The 19,952-nt window shown below is 37.1% G+C and overlaps 1 protein-coding gene and 1 non-coding gene across 2 annotated transcripts in view; both read right to left on the minus strand.

Annotated features, from left to right (window-relative positions):
• The window catches only part of RYR2 (ryanodine receptor 2), a 798,221-nt gene that overhangs the window by 109,267 nt on the left and 669,002 nt on the right, over positions 1-19,952 (minus strand). Inside the window, exons 75-80 of the mRNA XM_061161401.1 lie at positions 17,844-17,888; positions 16,999-17,111; positions 14,646-14,742; positions 12,719-12,822; positions 11,014-11,065; positions 755-808 (exon numbers count right to left, since the gene is read on the minus strand). Of these exons, the coding sequence (XP_061017384.1) occupies positions 755-808; positions 11,014-11,065; positions 12,719-12,822; positions 14,646-14,742; positions 16,999-17,111; positions 17,844-17,888 (465 nt within the window). The remainder of the gene's footprint in view (positions 1-754; positions 809-11,013; positions 11,066-12,718; positions 12,823-14,645; positions 14,743-16,998; positions 17,112-17,843; positions 17,889-19,952) is intronic.
• Positions 9,255-9,340, minus strand: LOC133070891 (small nucleolar RNA SNORD62). Its single transcript, XR_009696285.1, has one exon. It is a non-coding gene; the product is annotated as a small nucleolar RNA SNORD62 (small nucleolar RNA).

Here is a 19,952-nt window from a genome sequence, read left to right on the forward strand (position 1 = left end):
TAATTTCTTTTTGAAAATTCAAAAAAGAAAAAAACAATAAATAAGGAGAATGGTAGTTAGCAACAGCTAATCTTTCTTAGATATATATATATATATATTTTAAAAAAGTGCAGCCTAAGCCAAGGGGGGAAATAATATTTGCTTTCTTTTTGGCTAAAGAATATTGAGCAATATTTCAAACTATAAGGAAATTTAAAAGTTGAGAAGGTTTGAGGGAATAATCATATAACAGAACATAATCCTAGGAATATATGCAATCCTGCCTCATGCAAAGCAAACTGTGTGCCACCATTTACATATGTACAGGGGATGAGTGACCTAATCGGGCAGAAGTCGAAAGAGGCCAAATCTTTCGGACTTCTTTGGTTCAGAAAAAAATTCAAACCAAGGCTTTAATTAGAAACTTGATGTTGGGTTGCTCTTCCATAAATATTTTTTTCCCATGTCTGCTGGAAATTTCAGATCCCATCCTTCACCGAGATGAGAACAGTGTGAAGCAACCTCATCTCCAAGATGGAGGAACACTCATCCTGAACATATGGGCTTTAAAATAATTCTTAAACTAGTCTAAGTTCCTTGGCCTTAACTTCAGCAAATGTTAGGACTCAAATTTGTCCATCCAGCTTCTGACATGCAGTTCCTTGACACAATAAGCTGCAATAAGCCATGAAGCAAGAAACATAAATGTCAGTTAGAAGCTATGAAACAATGTTTCAACATAGATAGAAGACAAATAGAGAAAGATCCATCTTACTTCAAAACTCTTCACTTCCTCTTCCCCATCGTCATCTTCCTCATCATGACAACTCTGATACATGTAAAAAAAATTGAGAAAAAGGTCAACAGGATAATAATATGCTGAGACAGAAAATATAAATGAATTAGCGCAGAATAATAAGTCACTTGTGCTAATTTATCAATATTATTTGAATATATTCATTATATGTAATAAACTTACATGATATGATCAATGAATTTGTGAACTAAAAGAAAACTATACTGTGCAAATACTAAATTACCAATTTTATACATATCATAGAGATATTTATGAGGTCTGTATCATACCGTACATATTACTTATTCATGCATTTTCCTTGTTGAAATCAAGTTACAAACCTTAAAGACAAGATCACTGTTTTTTCCTCTTTTATCCTTCCATCACAATGTGTTAATACAAACATATTTAATAGCTACAAATTAAAATTAAAAGAAAGCAGTGTCTATTAATTAAAGTGAATCTTGTAATCCTTTTTTTTTTATAAGTTAATTTTTTGTTATATTTGGTCTATAGGAGGAAAGTAAAATTCCAACTGCTACCAACATACTTCTTTTACAGAAAAATTATAAAACTGACCATTGAATTATTTTATTTTTCCAGAAATAATAAAGGAGCTGTGCATGTATTCTTAATTAATTCCCACAGCTGAAAGTTCTGGTTACTAAGGAAGAAGAGCTGTGTGGTGGTTAGGAACATGGTCTGAGGATGCAGAGTGCCCAATTCAAATTTTGATGCTGACATTTAAGAGCTGTTTAGTCTAGGGCAAATTCCTTTACCTCTCTGAGTCTCTGTTTTCTCATATTTAAAGCGGAAATAATAAAAACAGTACTAAGCTTCCTAACAGGATCACATGACTTAACATATGGACAGAAGTTCCTAACATCATACAGGAGGCAGTGATCAAGACCATCCCCAAGGAAAAGAAATGCAAAAAGGCAAATAAGTTGTCTGAGGAGGGCTTACAAATAGCTATGAAAAGAAGAGAAATGAAAGGCAAAGTAGAAAAGGAAAGATATATCCATTTGAATGCAGAGTTCCAAAGAATAGCAGGGAGAGATAAGAAAGCTTTCCTCAGTGATCAGTGCAAAGAAATAGAGGAAAACAATAGAATGGGAAGGACTACAGATCTCTTCAAGAAAATTAGAGATACTATGGGAACTTTTCATGCAAAGATGGGCCCAATAAAGGACAGTGATGGTATGCACCTAACAGAAGCAGAAGATATTAAGAAGAGGTGGCAAGAATACATAGAAGAACTACACAAAAAAAGATCGTCATGACCCAGATAATCATGATGGTGTGTGATCACTCACCTGGAGCCAGACATCCTGGAATGCGAAGTCAAGTGGGCCTTACGAAGCATCACTATGAACAAAGCTAGTGGACGTGATGGAATTCCAGTTGAACTATTTCAAATCCTAAAAGGTGATGCTGTGAATACGCCAGCAAATTTGGAAAACTCAGCAGTGGCCACAGGACTGGAAAAGGTCAGTTTTCATTCTAATCCCAAAGAAAGGCAATGCCAAAGAATGCTCAAACTACACAATTGCACTCATCTCACAGGCTAGCAAAGTAATGCTCAAATTCTCCAAACCAGGCTTCAAATAGTATGTGAACAGTGAACTTCCAGATGTTCGAGCTGGATTCAGAAAAGGCAGAGGAACCAGAGATGAAATTGTCAACATCTGTTGGATCATCAAAAAAGCAAAAGAGTTCCAGAAAAACATGTACCTCTGCTTTATTGACTATGCCAAAGCCTTTGACTGTGTGGATCACAACAAACTTTGGAAAAATTCTTCAAGAGATGGGAGTACCAGACCACCTGACTTGCCTCCTGAAAAATCTGTATGCAGGTCAGGAAGCAACAGTTAGAACTGGACATGGAACAACAGACTGGTTCCAAATAGGAAAAGGAGCACGTCAAGGCTGTATATTGTCACCCTGCTTATTTAACTTACATGCAGAGTACATCATGAGAAATGCTGGGCTGGATGAAGCACAAGCTAGAATCAAGACTGCCAGGAGAAACATCAGTAACTTCAGATATATAGATGACACCACCTTTATGGCAGAAAGCAAAGAAGAACTAAAGAGTCTCTTGATGAAAGTGAAAGAGAAGCATGAAAAAGTTGGCTTAAAGCTCAACACTTAGAAAACTAAGATCATGGCATCTGGTCCCATCACTTCATTGCAAACAGATGGAGAAACAGTGGAAATAGTCACAGACTTTCTTGTTTAGGGCTCCAAATTCACTGCAGATAGTGACTGCAGTCATGAAATTAAAAGACGTTTGCTCCTTGGAAGAAAAGCTATGACCAACCTAGACAGCATATTAAAAAGCAGAGACATTACTTTGCCAACAAAAATCTGTCTACTCAAAGCTATGGTTTTTCCAGGAGTCATGTATGGATGTGAGAGTTGGACTATAAAGAAAGCTGAGTGCCAAAGAATTGATGCTTTTGAACTGTGGTGTTGGAGAAGACTCTTGAGAGTCCCTTGGACTGCAAGGAGATCCAACCAGTCCATCCTAAAGGAGATCAGTCCTGAATATTCATTGGAAGGACTGATGCTGAAGGTGAAACTCCAATACTTTGGACACCTCATGTGAAGAACTGACTCATTTGAAAAGTCCCTGATGCTGGGAAAGGTTGAAGGTGGGAGGAGAAGGGGATGACAGAGGATGAGATAGTTAGACAGCATCACCGACTCAATGGACATGAGTTTGAGTGAACTCCGGGAGTTGGTCATGGACAGGGAGGCCTGGCGTGCTGCAGCCCATGGGTTCGTAAAGAGTTGGACACGACTGAGTGACTGAAGTGAGCTGAACAAATATGAATACTATTTAAGCAAATGAGAATAAGAATACAAAATGTTTTTTAAGGATATAAAGTTGTACCTTCTCTCAAACATGTCATCTGCCATATATATTTTGTTACCTTCAGAAATACTGGCTATGAACAAGGTTTGAGTTGGAGAATACATTTAGAGAAGTTGGCATTTACAGTAAAAGATGTGTTTGCTCTTATACACAGGATTTGGGACTCTTATCTGACAGGCATTTAAAAACAATCCTTTTTAAAGAGTATCTTAAACCATTTTTTTTTTCTTAAGAAAATGTAGTGAGATTTGCTTCTAAAAAGGTTAAAGTTTGTAATAAAAAAAAAAAAATCTACTAAGCTTGAAATACTTGGAGAATTCAACAAAGAATTCAACAAATCCATAAGCTAAACTTGTACTGATTGGCATGGGACATGCTGGGGCCATAAGAAAACTATCGCAGATGTCTAGCACTTTTTAATGTACTTAAGAAAAACTGAAAGATTTATAGGCATAGGAGATAAGTTTTTCAACAGCAAATTGTATCCACATAACATGATGATGCTAGATAAACAGTAGGTTCTATTAGATGGTCCTAAAATACAGGACTCAATTTTCTGGATCAAACTGATCATTTCTAGGGAAGGAAGAGTAATACTGTATGCCAGAAAGGAAAAAAAGTAAATAAAATCCATACATAATGGGGCAGAAGCATGACAGAAATTTGAAGAAAAAAATTAGAACCAAAGTAGAGGCTACATCTTCAGACCATTCAGATATCTAGAGCAAAACTCAAAACTAGCAATGAAAATTCATAAGCATAAAGTTTACATGGGGTACTTCTCACCACCACCATCTGCTGGAAACTTCATTCTGCAAAACAAGTATATTTCATATCTTTTTCACTGGCCTTGCTGATTCTGTCACTCCTCAGAAGATAGAGGATGCAAAAAGAAATTTTCAGGATGAATTTCAAACTGAAATCCATTTTGGATGGATTTGGATGAGGTAGAAGAGAGAAATTTCATAACAAAGTGACCCTTGCATTTTATAATTTTAACCAATGAAGAATGAAACACTGGGTATAACTTAATGTGTATCTTTCAGTAAATTATCTTGCTCTCTTCTTGTAAGAGCAAGAAGAGAAAAAGCTTTCACTAGCCAGAAACTCAAAAGAGTGTTTACTTTATGATGGTATTATTCTAGATACTTCTACACAGTTAATCTTGTTTAAATTGGTAAAACCATTCCATTTGGACAGAACAGCTTCAGACAATTTAGAAGGGATGCTGGGATATAAACAGACATTCTGAGAATCAAGCATGAGTGATCACAATGAGGAGAAGGAAAGGACACCCAGCAAACCAACATGGATGAACCGGAAATTTTCTAAGATGTTCACAAGAAGAGATATACATGATAGAAGGAGGGTGCTGGGAAGATTAAAAAAAAAAAAAAAATTAACCCAAGGTTTAAAATAAAGTGTGGCTTGAAAAATACAAAGATTTAAAATGAATTTTAAACATACAGCCAAAGGAAGGAGAACAAGGAATACTAAGTATATGATTTAGCGCAGAAACTGTAGTAATAATAAGATAAAGTGCAGAATTACCCATCAGCTGTTTGGTTCAGACTTAACCACCAAAGAGAAGTGATTTTTAAATGTGAAAATTACCTACTCAAGAGAAATGAAAACTAAGACCCCAGTGAAATATCATACTACATCCACCTGGTTGACAGAAATTAGTAAAACATAAAATATTGGAGAAGATATGTATCACCAGAATCTCTCTTAAACGTAGCAAGGAGGAATGTAGTTTGGGGCAGTAACTTTGGAAAACGGTTGGGCATCTTCTCAAATTTAACATTCATACATCCCATGACCCATGGCTTTTGGACGTGAATAAGAATAGGCATTTCAAGCCCTTTTGAAAAAGGGCTTGTAGCAAAATAGAGATTCAACACAAAAGGTTACAAACAAATAGGTAAATGGATAGGCTATGGTGTAGTTGTACAAGGGAATGTAAGTCAAATATAAGTCAAATCAAATGATCTCCAGCACACACAAAAGTACAGATGTATCTTAGAAAACAACAGTGAAACTGTTAAGTACCGAAATTTTACATACAGCATCATGCCCTTTTAAAAGTTAAAACAACTAAAATCTTAAAGAATACATAATTTATATGTGTTTGTATATGTATATATATATAAACACATGTTTACATGTGATAGGGCTTCTCAGGTGGCTCAAGGATAAAGAATCTACTTGCCAGTGCCAGAGACACAGGAGACGTGGGTTCGATCCCTGGGTCGGGAAGATCCCCTGGAGGAGGAAATGACTACCCACCCCAGTATGCTTGCCTGGAGAATCCCATGGACAGAGCAGCCTGATGGGCTACAGCCCATGGGGTCTCAAAGAGTCGGACACAACTGAGTGACCGACAATGCACATATAAAGATAATATATATATTTTTTAAAAAATTCATACATCTAATGAAAACTGTGTAAATCTCCTCTGTTCATGAATTCTCCAGGCAAGAATACTGGAATGGGTAGTCATTTCCTTTCCAGGGAATCTTCCCAACCCAAGGGTCAAACCTGGATCTCCCACAATGCAGGTAGATTCTTTACTGTCTGAGTCACCATGGAAGCCCCCAAAAGGAAAGCAAGATTATCCTGAACAAGGGATACAAGATGATGATTTCCTGATATGGGGAGGCAGGGTATGGGTTAAAGAGAGAACCACTTTAATTAAGGTAGGTAATTATCAAGGTCTTAGCTTTTCTTGTGAGTAGTGAGTTTAGGGGTAGTTACTACATTATTAGAAGTTGCTAAGTAACTACCTTCAATAAAAGTAGTCAATAATGGGCACTTCCCTGGTGTTCTAGTGTTTCCAATGCAGGGGGTGCGGGTTCAATCCATATTCAGGGAACTAAGATCTCACATACCATGCAGTGCTGAGGGGTGGAGGGGGACAAAAAAAAAGGGGTCAATAATGGGAGTGTAACATGGATCCAGAGTTCTGATTAACTCAATTCTGGGCTCCAGTGATTAAAAAAAAAAAAAAAAAACAATGAAAACTGAAGTTTTCTAAAAACCAATTATGATGTGAATGCTGCCTTCATAAAGTCCTACAATACTGAAGAAAGACAGGATGACGTAAGTCTTTCGAATAGAGTTCAAATGTCAAGACTCAAGTCAAAAATCATACATGCATGTAAAACGACCACTAACAAATTCTGAGAAACCATGAAGTCCAAGGGAAATTTCCAGACTCCTGGGATGCTGACTGCCAAAGTGAACAAAGGCAGCCTCGTGAAACTACTTACTAAAGAGTTTGATGTGACTTACCGAAACTAGCAACTTAGGGAAACACTGGGATAGCACACTTACTAAGTCTGTGGGTAACATAAATGCAAAGAGATATTTAACACTGGATGAAAGAACTGAACTTTAAAACTATTTTGGCCTTGGACAATGGTTCAACTCCAGTTAGAGAACTGATGACTTAACTAAAGCCTGCATCAACTGTATGATAAATCTTAAAAGAAATTCATAAATGACCTGGAATTGAGATGAAAAGGCAGGCTCACAATGAGAGAAAAAATGCAACCTGGCTGTCAAAAAACTAGTGAGTTCTTACAATTTATTGTAAATGTACAGAATCCCAGGGCGGAATAAGCAAGGATAAAGTCCCACTGGGCACTACACAGGTACACTCATAAGCGGCACACACCCTGATAACTGACTGACAGAAGAAGTGATGGAAGCGTGGCATTCCTGGGATACATTAAACAACAAACGGACAGAGATTAGTTACTTTTGATGGGAAAATCTTGACGAAGAGTGAGCATCAACAAATATTTGATCATTTCTCAAAAGAGATTAGATTTAACTGTCGGATGCAACCAGGACAATTTAGGGGCTGACTCTTCTCCCGTAACAAGGGAAAATGTGAACTATCAGGAATCTCTTACTCTCAAAACAGGAGCTTTTCCCTTTTCAGACCACTTGCTCATTGTTTCTTCAACTAAAAGGAAAACAGTCCATGGACTACTTTACAATCTCCTTACTTATCAGCTCCCTCTTGTCTCATTTCCTTATTTGTCTTACTCAGAATCCAAGATCCAATGCCTCAGCCACTCTCATAATGACAGAAAAAAGCCCTATGATATACTCTGTCCTTCAACAACAGTCTGGTAAATATTGCCATTCTTGATGAATCTAACTTCCTGCCTTCTCTGACTCTGCATTTGGTTCTGGGAACTGCCAGGGTAAAGCTACACAACCAGGAAGACTGGTACCGCCCAAATTCATAAGAACTGACATCAACCAGGCTTTCCACACTGTCTGGAGGTTCCATTTTAGTTTCTAGTCAATACTCAGTACCAATTTCCAAAGAAGGAAACATCTTTCCTCTTTCATCTTTTAATCAAGTGTTTTTTAAAAATTTATCTTGTTGAAGGATAGTTGATTTACAATGTTGTATTAGTTTCTGGTGTATAGCAAAGTGATTCACTTATACATACGTGGCTTCCCAGGCGGCGCTAGTGGTAAAGAACTTGCCTGTCAACGCAGGAGACATAAGAGACAAGGATTCAATCCCTGGGTGGGGAAGATCCCCTAGACAAGGGCATGGCAGCCCACTCCAGTATTCTTGCCTGGAGAATCCCATGGACAGAGGAGCCTGGCATGCTACAGTCCACAGGGCCGCAAAGAGCTGGACACGACTCAAGGGACTTAATACAACTATCCCAAACTCCCAATCCATCCTTCTCCCACCTTCCTGAAAATCACAAGTCTGTTTTCTGTGTCTGTGAGTCTGCTTCTGTTTTATAGATAAGTTCTCTGTGTCATGCTTTAGATTCCATATATAAGCAATATCATACAGTATTTGCCTTTCTCTTTCTGACTGATTTAGGATGATAATCTCTAGTTCTATCTATGTTGCTACAAATGACATTATTTCATTCTTTCTATGACTGAGTAGTATTCTATCATACACACACACACACACACACACACATATATATCGAATTCATCTTTTTTATCCATTAATCTGATGATGGACATTTAGATTGTTTTCTTTCTTTCTTTTCTTTTTTATTTCTTGGGCAAAGGGCACAGTCAGGAGGACAGCATGCATGTCCGAGAGCAAGCCTGTGTCATGCTTCAGGCTCTCATTCCAGAGGAGGAAGCAAGGTCCTCCCCAAGCAGGACAAATTCTCGACAGACTGCAGCAGAAATCACCCTAAATTTACACTCTCAGGAGAGCGGGAGAAAGAACCACAGGCTGGCTGCGGGGGTCAAGAGGAAAGACAGAAAGGTCAGCGAGGCCCAGAGACCTCCTCCTAAGTAGTGACCCAGTGAGTCCCCCAAAGAGGGGAGCTGGAGAGCAAGGGTATCTTTGCGCCCCCTTTTGTGGCACAAAAAGGCAGGAGTCCTTTATGCTTTGCCTCCAAAGGTGACAGAAGACAACCGGGGTCTGGGGCTTAGGGCCCCTAGTGTCTTTGGATCCTCCTGAAGCCTGTCATGACAGGACGAGGCGGGACCCACCAGGCCCAAGGGAATGCTCCTAAGGCTGGAACGAGGTGAGAGAGAGCAAGGAGGGGGGTCAGGAGACCCTCAGGCGGGGGCCGGGGGCCACACGTGGCGTCTCTCAGTCACGGTCCTCTTCATCTCCCTGCTGTTGAGTCCACAGTGGAGGGGCAGAATGATCTACTGGAATCGCATCACTGAGACTGGATTGTCTTCATGTTTTATACACTGTGGCTTTCAAAACATTAACTGGATATGAAATCTATTTAGAGATTCATGACCTCAGAGACCTTTTTATTTAAATAGAATAGAAAATATCAGACTATATACTGCTCATAATTTAAATACAATTTCATGATGATTTTCTTTAAAGGTATTTGCTTTTATGTCTGTATAAATATACTGGTAAATGTATTACTGTCAGTGGGAAGCCGTGACTTTTCCTTTATGCTCTCTCACCTGCCCTGTCACCATGCTCAAAGCATGTCAACTGTTCAAAGCCTCATTTCACAAATTATTTCCTGTCTATTCTTCTTGATCCTTCCCACCAGAACAGAAGCATGCTAACATCTGCTTTTTAAAAAAGTAAAAAAACACACAGGCAAACAAGCAAAAATAATCCCCCTTCAACCTTATAATTCCATCGAGATGTTTATTACCTTGTATCTTTCTCCTCCTCCTCAGTCTTCTCAATAAAGAGACTTATGCCACATCTACTCACATGGAAGTCTCTACTTCCCCACAGTACACACTTGGGCCATCAATGTTCCCTCAACATTCTCTGCAATTATTCTCATCACGGTCACATGATGTCCATGGAATAAATCCTGGGGAATCTTCAATCCTTATGTTCAGTCCCTCAGCAAAGTAAGACCTTGTTGACCACACATTCCAACAGTTCCTATGTATGCTCACACTTAAGATTCTCTCCTATTTTTCTGGTGAGAAGTCCTTTTGTTCTAGCCATCTCTTGAGCATTCGCGTCTTTAAAGGCTTGGTCCTATGCTGACTGTTCTCATGCTTCCTTTTCTGCCTGAGCAAGATTATCTACCACTTGGCTTCAGTTTCCTTCTAATGCTGACAAATAACAAAGCTATATTTGTAAGCCTCCCATGAGATACAGTATGTCAGAAATGACTATCTCACCACACGCTGGACATCTCCGTTCAGATGTCTCACAGGCATCTTTAATGAACATGTTGAAAATTTAATTCGCCATCTTGCCTCTTCACTCTAGGCCTGCGTTGATTCTGGTGCTCCCCAACTTAGCATACGGTACTGCTGTCAACTCAGATGCCCAAGTCAGAAGCCTCAGAGAAACCTGACACCTCTTTTATACTCATCACTTCAGTCATCTCCTTGCTCTAAGATTAAATGAAATAACCACCCAGTGAATACTTAGCTATTACTATTTCTGCATGGTCAACTCATCATTCAACAGTCAAGGACTTCCTTAAAACTCAGTGCTATGCAACCTACTCCATATACTTCTAATTGCTCCTCTACCATTACACTTGTCAGCATCTTCTGGGTAATCATTTGTTCAAAGTTTGCCTTTCCTATCAGATGATAAACTCTAAGACGACAGGATGTGTGTATTTCTCTCTGACTCACCATGTTATCTCCAGCATCTTGATGCCCAGTGAATATGTGTTGAATGAATGAATGTTTGGAAAATTAGTGAGATTCCCAAAAATAAAAATGTTAAGTAACTGAAGAAACAATGATTATCTGTCAAAAAAGTTAGAACAGATATTCAAGAAACAAGTGAAAAGTTGAGATTAATGCCCATAAGTTTTCTAAAATTTAACAAGATTTTAATTGAGAAATACATAGAATTTTACATTTTACCATTAAAATCAAGACATTTATTTACCTTTGCCATAATATCTGCATAAGCCATATATAAAAAATCTTCCTCCAGTTTGCTATGAAAAACAAGAAAAAAACAACAGTTTTAAAGTAGGTTAGTTGCACGAAAAATTACCAACACCATATAAAATAACCTTCTTTCAACAAGTGTGTTTTTTTTTAAATGAAACAAACACAAAACTTAGAGCAATCATTCAAAAATATTGTAGAATCAGAAAGCAAAGATATTTGACTTCCTCAAGAGTGGCCCCATCTTACCTTACAGTCTAATATAATAAATATGTTTGTGTGTAAATAAACAATCTACTGATTTACACACAATGTAGTAACATTAATATTTTCTTAAAAATACGAACATTAAAACAAGAAAATTTACGTGATGTCAGGGATTTTGACAGCAGAAGTGATATCTGACATTTGTTGGAAAGACTCCCCAAATTATTATATGACTATATAGTGAAAAAATATTATGGTCATAAAGATTCTTAAAAATTAAGACAGGTTAAAATCTATTTATTCTCTTCTTTTGAAAAAGCATGAAAATCACTAATTCACTGAAGAAAGACTTCCATCAAAAAATTCCTGATGTTTGCAAAATTAACAGTTTTAAGCTTACAGCCATCAGAAAAGTCCACTTATGAGAAAGACCTCATTACCTGACAATGCCAGAGGGAGCTGCTCTATGCTTAGGGATGAGATGATTTGGTTAGTTAGGAAATAATAAGAGAGAGAGAGAGACAGTGAGAGAAAGATGGGTCACATTAGCTAAGAGGGAGAAATGTACATTATTATGACATGCACAGAGGTCAGATGAACTCATCAAGACTCATGTGAATAGGGACTGATAATTAAATTCTTTTCCTGCTTTGCCTGGGGCAAAGCTGGCTTTCTTTCCCAAGACAGGGAAGCTGACGAAGGTTCTGAAACCTCTGCAGGGTCTCATCTACAGAATGAATCTACGCCATGCCCCTGTAATGGGCAGGTGCTGGCACACTTTAATTATCAAGCCTATGAATGCATTTCTTATTCAATTCCATAGAGGTTTTGCCCTCCGTGGTTACAATGAATTCAGGAGAACAAGAACCAACAAAAATGGAGAAGGCCTTTAAAACAGATCTCAAAGAAACTTTGCATTAAGTGGATGGCTTACCCATCTTCTCAAGTTTCCTAACACTCACTGAACAATGGAGATAATCTATCCAGGAAATTTGGGGTCACCGGTGGTCTCCAACATTTTTGGTATTGAAATTCACTTTGGGCTCTTTTGTTTTAATTTCTAAAGGATATTTGTGATAAAGAGAAGATTATAAGAAGATTCAGAATCAACTCAACCAGCTAATTACAATGTTGCTAAAAGAATTAGAGCTAGGTAAATATTAATGTTTGATAGGTAAATATTAAAGTCTGAAGTTGAACGAGTGGGTCCATACACGTATACCAGACTGGTCCCATGAAGTGAAGTGAAATGGAAGTTGTTCAGTCTTGTCCAACTCTTTGCAATACCAAGGACTGTAGTCCATGGAATTCTCTAGGCCAGAATACTGGAGTGGGGAGCCATTCCCTTCTCCAGGGGGGTCTTCTCAACTAACTTTGAACAATTTTCTCTCCTCTCAAGAAGAAGATGAAATTGAAACATGTGACGGACAGAATACTCAGACATGGGTTTCTGTTTGTTCCTCCTATGTCTCCTGTGAACTCCCCAACCATACCATTTCTCCGTTAAAGCTGTTCGACTAAACAGAAGGATCAGCTGATGAAGAGGATCAACCCTCTTAGCTCCTTCATCTTCTTCTGGAGGTTCTGCTCCAGGCTTCTATAAAAAAGTCAAATTCATAAAATTTCACATTAAGGTGAAATGTTCACTTCAAACCCAGGAGCACTATGAAGGCTTGGAATGGCAAATAAAAAGAAAGCCTTTTTCTTCCTATTGTGGTGCATGTGTGTGTCTATGTTATATGCATTGTACCTCCATGTCTGTATTACATTATCAATGCAAAAGTATACAGTTTTAAAGAAGAAAGTTGGGACTTCTATGGGAGTCCAGTAGCTAAGGCTCTGCACTCCCAATACAGGGCACACAGGTTTGATCCCTGGTTAGGGAACTGAGATCTCACATGCCACACAGTACAGTCAAATTAAAATAAAAATAAAATAAATTTTTAATTTATTTATTTTCTTTTTTTTTAATTTTTAATTTAAAAAGTTGTTTAATAATGGAACAAAAACACTGTGGGCAAGGATGATTTACATCATTTAAAAATTCTGAATACTATTCTTATGAGCAGCATCATAACTAACTGAAAAGTGAACTGCTACATGGATTTCAGCGGCGCTAGGGAGATCTCAAATACAAAAAAAATTGCAGTAAAACACTGTCACTCCATGTATAAAAATTCAGTGCACCTAGCAAGGCAAACTGTTTTATCACATGAAACATTTTTGTTGCCTACATAGACAGAGATAGGTAAAGAATGCTGAATGACTTAATGTTTGAGCCACTTACATGTTATTCTCACTTTTACTTTTAAAACTTAAAAAAGTAATTTCATTTATTGAACATTTACCATAAAGAAAATTACTAAGCATTTTTTTACTGACTTGAGAACGAATTAATCCTGTTTGTTGAATGACTAATGAATTTTGTATCTCCATCAGACTTACCCATTCAAACTGATATTCTTTCTATGTAAATGATGTTCTTTCTTAGATTTAAGGCTTAATGTTGCAGCTAGTATGGTAAATCTGCAAGGTTAAAATATTCTAATATTCTAAAGAAAAATGAAACTCACTTAAAATATATGGGATCATTGTACAGCAAAAACTAACACAACAGTGTAAATCAACTATACCCCAATAAAAATAATAACTAAATTAAATATATGGGAATAATCAGGATTAAGGTTTTATGAATGAGATTAGGTTGTCCATCGCATGCCCTGATTATTTGTGTGTTTTTTCAAAGAAACCTTTTAGACAAAAATTTTAACTTTGGAATTATGAAGCCTCTCAGTCTACAAAACTCAACAGAACTATATGCTTGTAAACTTTCCTGAGAAGATGGTTCTTGATCAAATTTTTAAATAGGTCCACAGCTTATAAAAAACTGAGACAAAGGCTCCCTTGAGTGAAGCATTCTCAGTAACACAAGCCTCCTTATCAGCATGGTTGGGTGAAAAATTCTACTTCTCCATTTATGCTGTATCTACTGTGACTTCCTGCTCTTCCTGTATCCAATCTATCATTCTCTGCCCTGTATATGTTTAACAACCAGTCACTTTTCATTGGCTTTTGTTAAGCTTCAATTTATTTTTGGTGAATCATTCTTTATGGTTCAGCTTTTATAGTTCTATCCTGGTTCTGAGGTGTTTGAAGTTGCTTTGAGGAATAATTTAAAAGAACAATAGAGTCAAAATTTAGTTAAATTTTGAATTACTGGATGTGGATGAGATCTCTTTGAAAGAAGAAGAGCGAATTTTCCCTAAATATTACATGCAGTAATAATCCAGAATAAAGTTTCCTAAACTCCATAGGCTGCAATAATGTTTCCTCTTCAATGTTATAAGATAAATGGCTCACACAAATGTTATTCCACCAAGCCCAGACCTTCTTTCCTCTTCTAACCCAGTAAAAACATACCGCTAAATCTTCTATCAATTTATCTTCAAAGTAATGTTCTTCTGTCTCAATCCAAGACTTTTCATATCCCTGAAGAAAGAGATTGACAGCCCGATGCCTAAAAGGTAAGCACAATTTCAAAGAGCCTTTTTAAAAAATAAATTGAAAAAGCATTCAGTAGCACTTAATTACTGGATTATCTGTGCACTAAAAGAATAAATAAAAATAAACTTTCCAATCTTGACTGGAGAGGCAAGACATTGCAGTAGATAGAGAAAGCTTCCTCAGATCACACATTGACCTGGATTCAGTTATTTCTAAGTTTTGTAACATTGGTCAAGTTATCCAACTTTGTCCACTTTCCTTCTCTCATTTATAAAACTAGGATAACCCCATCTGTGCTTCAGTTTTGTGAGACTCAAACAGATAAAGAACATAAAACACGTTGGATATGCTCATTACATGGTAGCTCTTATGACATAAAGTGGCTCTGGATAAACAGTTGTGAGCATCAAGAAAGGAATTATTCAGTCTTCCTGCTAACATCAGATATAGCCTCTGAGGATTACAAAACTAAACGTATTAAGGGAACTTTATGGGAGTATATATCCAAAGATTAAATCCTAAAATACTGATGAAAATAGTTGCCTATGAATTAAGACCAGTAAAGACTAAAAGAATAAGTAAACTCATCTTGAAATTGATGCGATATATGGCTAAGGTTCCCCTAAGAAAGTCACATCAATAAGGGAACGTAAGAACATACCAGACGTGTTAAAATGAGATGGTGCCATTGTAGAGTGGAATGCTACAACATTAACAGTATCAAAGGTAGACTAAGGGATCATGAGACATAAAGTTAGATAGGTTTATGAAGGGCCTTGAAATCCAGGGAGAAGAACTGACCAGGCACCTGGAATGGCCAGAACTCACCATCAATTCTTGTACAAGAGAGAAGCTCAACTCTACTGATAGATCAGAATCCCCTGGGGAGCTTTTACACAGTACACATGCTAAGCCCTCAGACATTCTGATTCAACAGGCTTGGATATTCCTCAAGTGAATCTGAGTGTATTTCCTAAAAGTACCAGGTCTGAGAACCACTGGAATAAGGAATACAATTTTGAATATGTTATATCAGAGAAAGTGGAATAGCAGACTCTGTTATATTGTAGAAACTAACTTGTAATCCGCTATTTGATGGAACTGGATGTTGAGTCAATAAAGTGAGTTGAAGAGGTACCATGACAGGTAATATATTTGCATTATTCCCTTAAGTTAGTTCCCTATCAATTCTTTTTCCCAAAGATGAAATAATCACAAAAGTAACCAACAATGACTAACATTGTGTCATGTTCAGTTCTAAGCATTCTCTCTACCTCGACCCATTAAATAACCTAAACAACTCTATGAGGCAAACCTTATGGTACAGTTGAGAAAACTACAACAAAGTCAGAAAAGAGCCTTGTCCAAAATCATGCACTCATAAGCTGTGAGGTCAGGATTCAAATCAAGGCAGTCTGACCCCAGAGACTGGCTCCTGATTACTCTGAAAGTGAAAGTCACTTAGCTGTGTCCAGCTCTTTGCAACCCCATGGACTAGACAGTCCATGGAATGAATTCTCCAGGCCAGAATATTGGAGTGGGTAGCCTTTCTCTTCTCCAGGGGATCTTCTCAACCCAGGGATGGAACCCAGGTCTCCCGCATTGCAGGTGGATTCTTCACCAGCTGAGCCACAAGGGAAGCCCAGGAATACTGGAGTGGATAGCCTATGCCTTCTCCAGAGGAACTTCCCAACCCAGGAATTGAACCAGGGTCTCCTGCATTGCAGGCAGCTTCTTTATCAACTGAGCTATTGAGGAAGCTATTTCTCTATCCTCCCTCAAATATGTGAGCAGATCCTCCCAAGTATTTAAAAGCAACAGATAACAAACTTATAGTTACCAAAGGGGAAAGGGTGGGGAGGGATAAGTTAGGAGTCTGAAGTTAACATATATATGCTATTATATAGAAAACAGATAACCAGCAGGACCTACTGTATAGCACAGTATCTATCTACTCAATGCTCTCATAACCTATACAGGAAAAAAATCTGAAAAAGAAAAGATAAAAAATGTATAAATCATTTTACTGTACATCTAAAGCACTATACTTCAATAAAAAAAAAATAAAATCTATTCAATAATGACATTACAGGCCAATGAGAACAACCAACAAGGAAAAATGAAGTTAAGTATTACACAGAAGAGGCAATAAATCTCCTTCATCCTTCTCTTGGACTACTATATCCATGTTAAGGTATATGCTAGCCTCCTATCACTTCTTAGAGGAAGAGTAACTTTAATCTATTACCGACATTAAAGAAATCCTGACCTCGGCAGATTATATAAAGGAGCCATTCGGAAGCAAGCAACCACAGCACGTTTCCTCTGCTTAGAGAGCAGTTTGTGCCACACGGCCTTTTTGGATCTCTGAGGATGCTCAACCTGAGGTAGAAAGACAGAGACATACATATTTAACCCCCCAAACACCTTCAGGAACATAGTATTAAACAGCTGTACCTTTTAGCTAAAAACTTGTAGATTTTCAATTTTCCAAAAGTATCTTACGATTAGTATGAAAATATCTTCAAGTTACCCTATGCTACATTTGAAATAGTTTAAGATGTTATATATTTTCCTCAGAAAAAACATCATATTTTCCCAACAATGTGTACTTAAGAAGCTGTATCATTTTCAAAAACCAAAGAAATAGGAAACCATCCTGTATGAAATAATTTTGCATCTTTTTAAAAATTCAGTTATGGTGCCAAAACATAAGTAAAGAAAAATTAACCCATCCTTGCTTATGCATTTTCACTAATTTTATCCTAAGACCTACAACAGTAAATATAAATAGAGGCAGTTAAAGAAAATTCTAATGAAGTCTACTGTTTCTTAATATATTTATAGGATGGAGAGAAAATGACAAGTCTTTGTGAACACATTAGTAGGAGTGAGTAAAAGAATTTAATTTTGCAAAAATGTTAAACTATGTAATTATTTTGTTAGATAGGGACAAATGAGAATTCATAAGTTGCAGTAAATGATGCAAGCAAGCTATGTGTTTAGCTAATGGCATTTGGAATTTCAAGGAAGAGATTAATCATAAGTATTAGAGAGAAAAAAATCCCAACATGGAATTCTACATTCATTAGTAATTTCTAGGCAATTGAACACTGTACTTCCCAGATTGTAATATCTCCGGCGCATACATGTAGATTTCTGGAAGAAATAAAAATGTTATGTTAGCTAAAAAAAAAAAGTAAAACTAAAGGTATTATCCTTTGCAGTAAAGAGACAAAATATGAATGTAATAATAATGCCTGAATAAAACATTTAGAATGTTTGGATTACAGCGGTTTGGAAATTTTAGAAAAGCAATTTGTGCAATTTGAAAGTACTTATTTCTGTGATCCTCTTTCTTCTATAAGATCAAGAAACACTTTCTGATAATTATCCAGTTAGTTCAGTTTTTTTCTCGGTCATGTTAAGCAAAACAAAACATTGTTGAGACAGTGTAGGTGAAATAAAATCAAGGATAATGCTATTCACCGAGAACAAAGCATTCTGATCAACATGGGTAACACTCAACAAACATAATTAAGTACCTAAGCACTGACGAACGTATTGGAAAAGGTCTCTGCTCTCATGAAGGCTGCCATTTGGCAGAGCATTTTATTACCCAAAGGAAAGACCTTAGATAGTGAATTTTCCTATAAATGAAGTAATTAGACGTGGGTAAGATCTGTGATCCAAAAGTGGACATCAAGATGCGTCTTGCAACTGTTTGAATGTCTGGCTGTGCTGATGTGTTAGCTTGCCTGGTGTTTGAGTATTAGAAAATCCCAAGAAGACAGCTCACTCTTCTGAGAAAGATGACCAGATGTACAGTATAAAAAGTCACTTGTCATAGGTCACTGACATTTGAGATAAATTAAGTCTTTCCTGTGCATCCACCACTTTTGCAAGTGAAAATATTGTTTAGCAAGTGAAAATATTCTTAGCAAACTATTCGATGACTCACAAATTAACATAAGAATAGAGAGATTACAGGAATGAATTCTGCACACAGATATTCCCCACTCTTTTCTGTTTTTTGATAATTCATGAGTTCTTTTACTCATATTCTTAACATTTTGAAGAATACTTGGCCATTAAAATCTGACCTGCTTACCTTTTCCTAGATATTCACACATCTTAAAGATTTACACAGGGATCACCCTCATCACAGCTAGAGTAAGTCTGGGTTCCTTTTATTCTCTCTTCAGTACGTTCTGTATGATAGCACATCTAAATCATTACATAGTTATCTACACGGCTGTACCCTCTACTAGAGCTCCAGTCACTTGAGTTCAGTGACAGATTTCAACCCCTAGGACCTGCAGAATACAATGCTGTCATATGGCAGTGCACACAATAAATATTCATGGGATAAATAGTTGCTTAGTAAAATGAATCTCATTACTGTGCAAATGATATCATTCATCATGTCACATGTATTTATGAATATATAACATGTGACTATAACAAAACATAGTTAGAGTTCAATAAACTTCTTTTAAGTATCTAAAAGTCATTCAAGAAACTTAGATATGTATAAGAAGACCAGGAAGAATTAAAAACTCATGATACAGTAATGCCATTTAATTGGTGACGCTAGTGGTAAAGAACCTGCCTGCCAATGCAGGAGAGGTAAGAGATGCAGGTTCGATCCCTGGGTCAGGAAGATCCCCTGGAGAAGGGAATGGCTACCCACTCCAGTATTCTTGCCTGGAGAATCCCAAGGACAGAGAAGCCTGGCAGGCTACAGTCCATAGGGTCACAAAGAGTCAGACACAACTGAAGCGACTTAGCATGCACAAGCATATGTAGCACAATCTTCTTTAATATGTATATCATTTCAGATATACAATTCTATGACTTTCTTTTAACTTTTCTATTTTAAAAAAGTTTTGGTCAAGCTGTGTGGCATGTGGGATCCTGGTTCCCCAACCAGGAATAGAACCTGTGCCCCCTCAAATGGAAGCACAGTGTCTCAACCACTGGACCACCAGGGAATCCTCTATGCCCTTACATATCACTTAACATTTCACTACATCAAATCCTGTCATCTGCTGATATATGATTATTTATATTTATTTAATATTTCATGACAACATTTAGGGAAACATCAAGTTGCCTAAATAGTATTTTATTATCACATTATAGTATTAATATTACAGTGTTACACACTGTGGATACATATTGATAGTCATACGGCATAAGAGTATCCTAGCTTAATTTCAT

This window comes from Dama dama, chromosome 15 (genome assembly GCF_033118175.1).
Source record: "Dama dama isolate Ldn47 chromosome 15, ASM3311817v1, whole genome shotgun sequence".
NCBI lineage: Eukaryota > Metazoa > Chordata > Mammalia > Artiodactyla > Cervidae > Dama > Dama dama.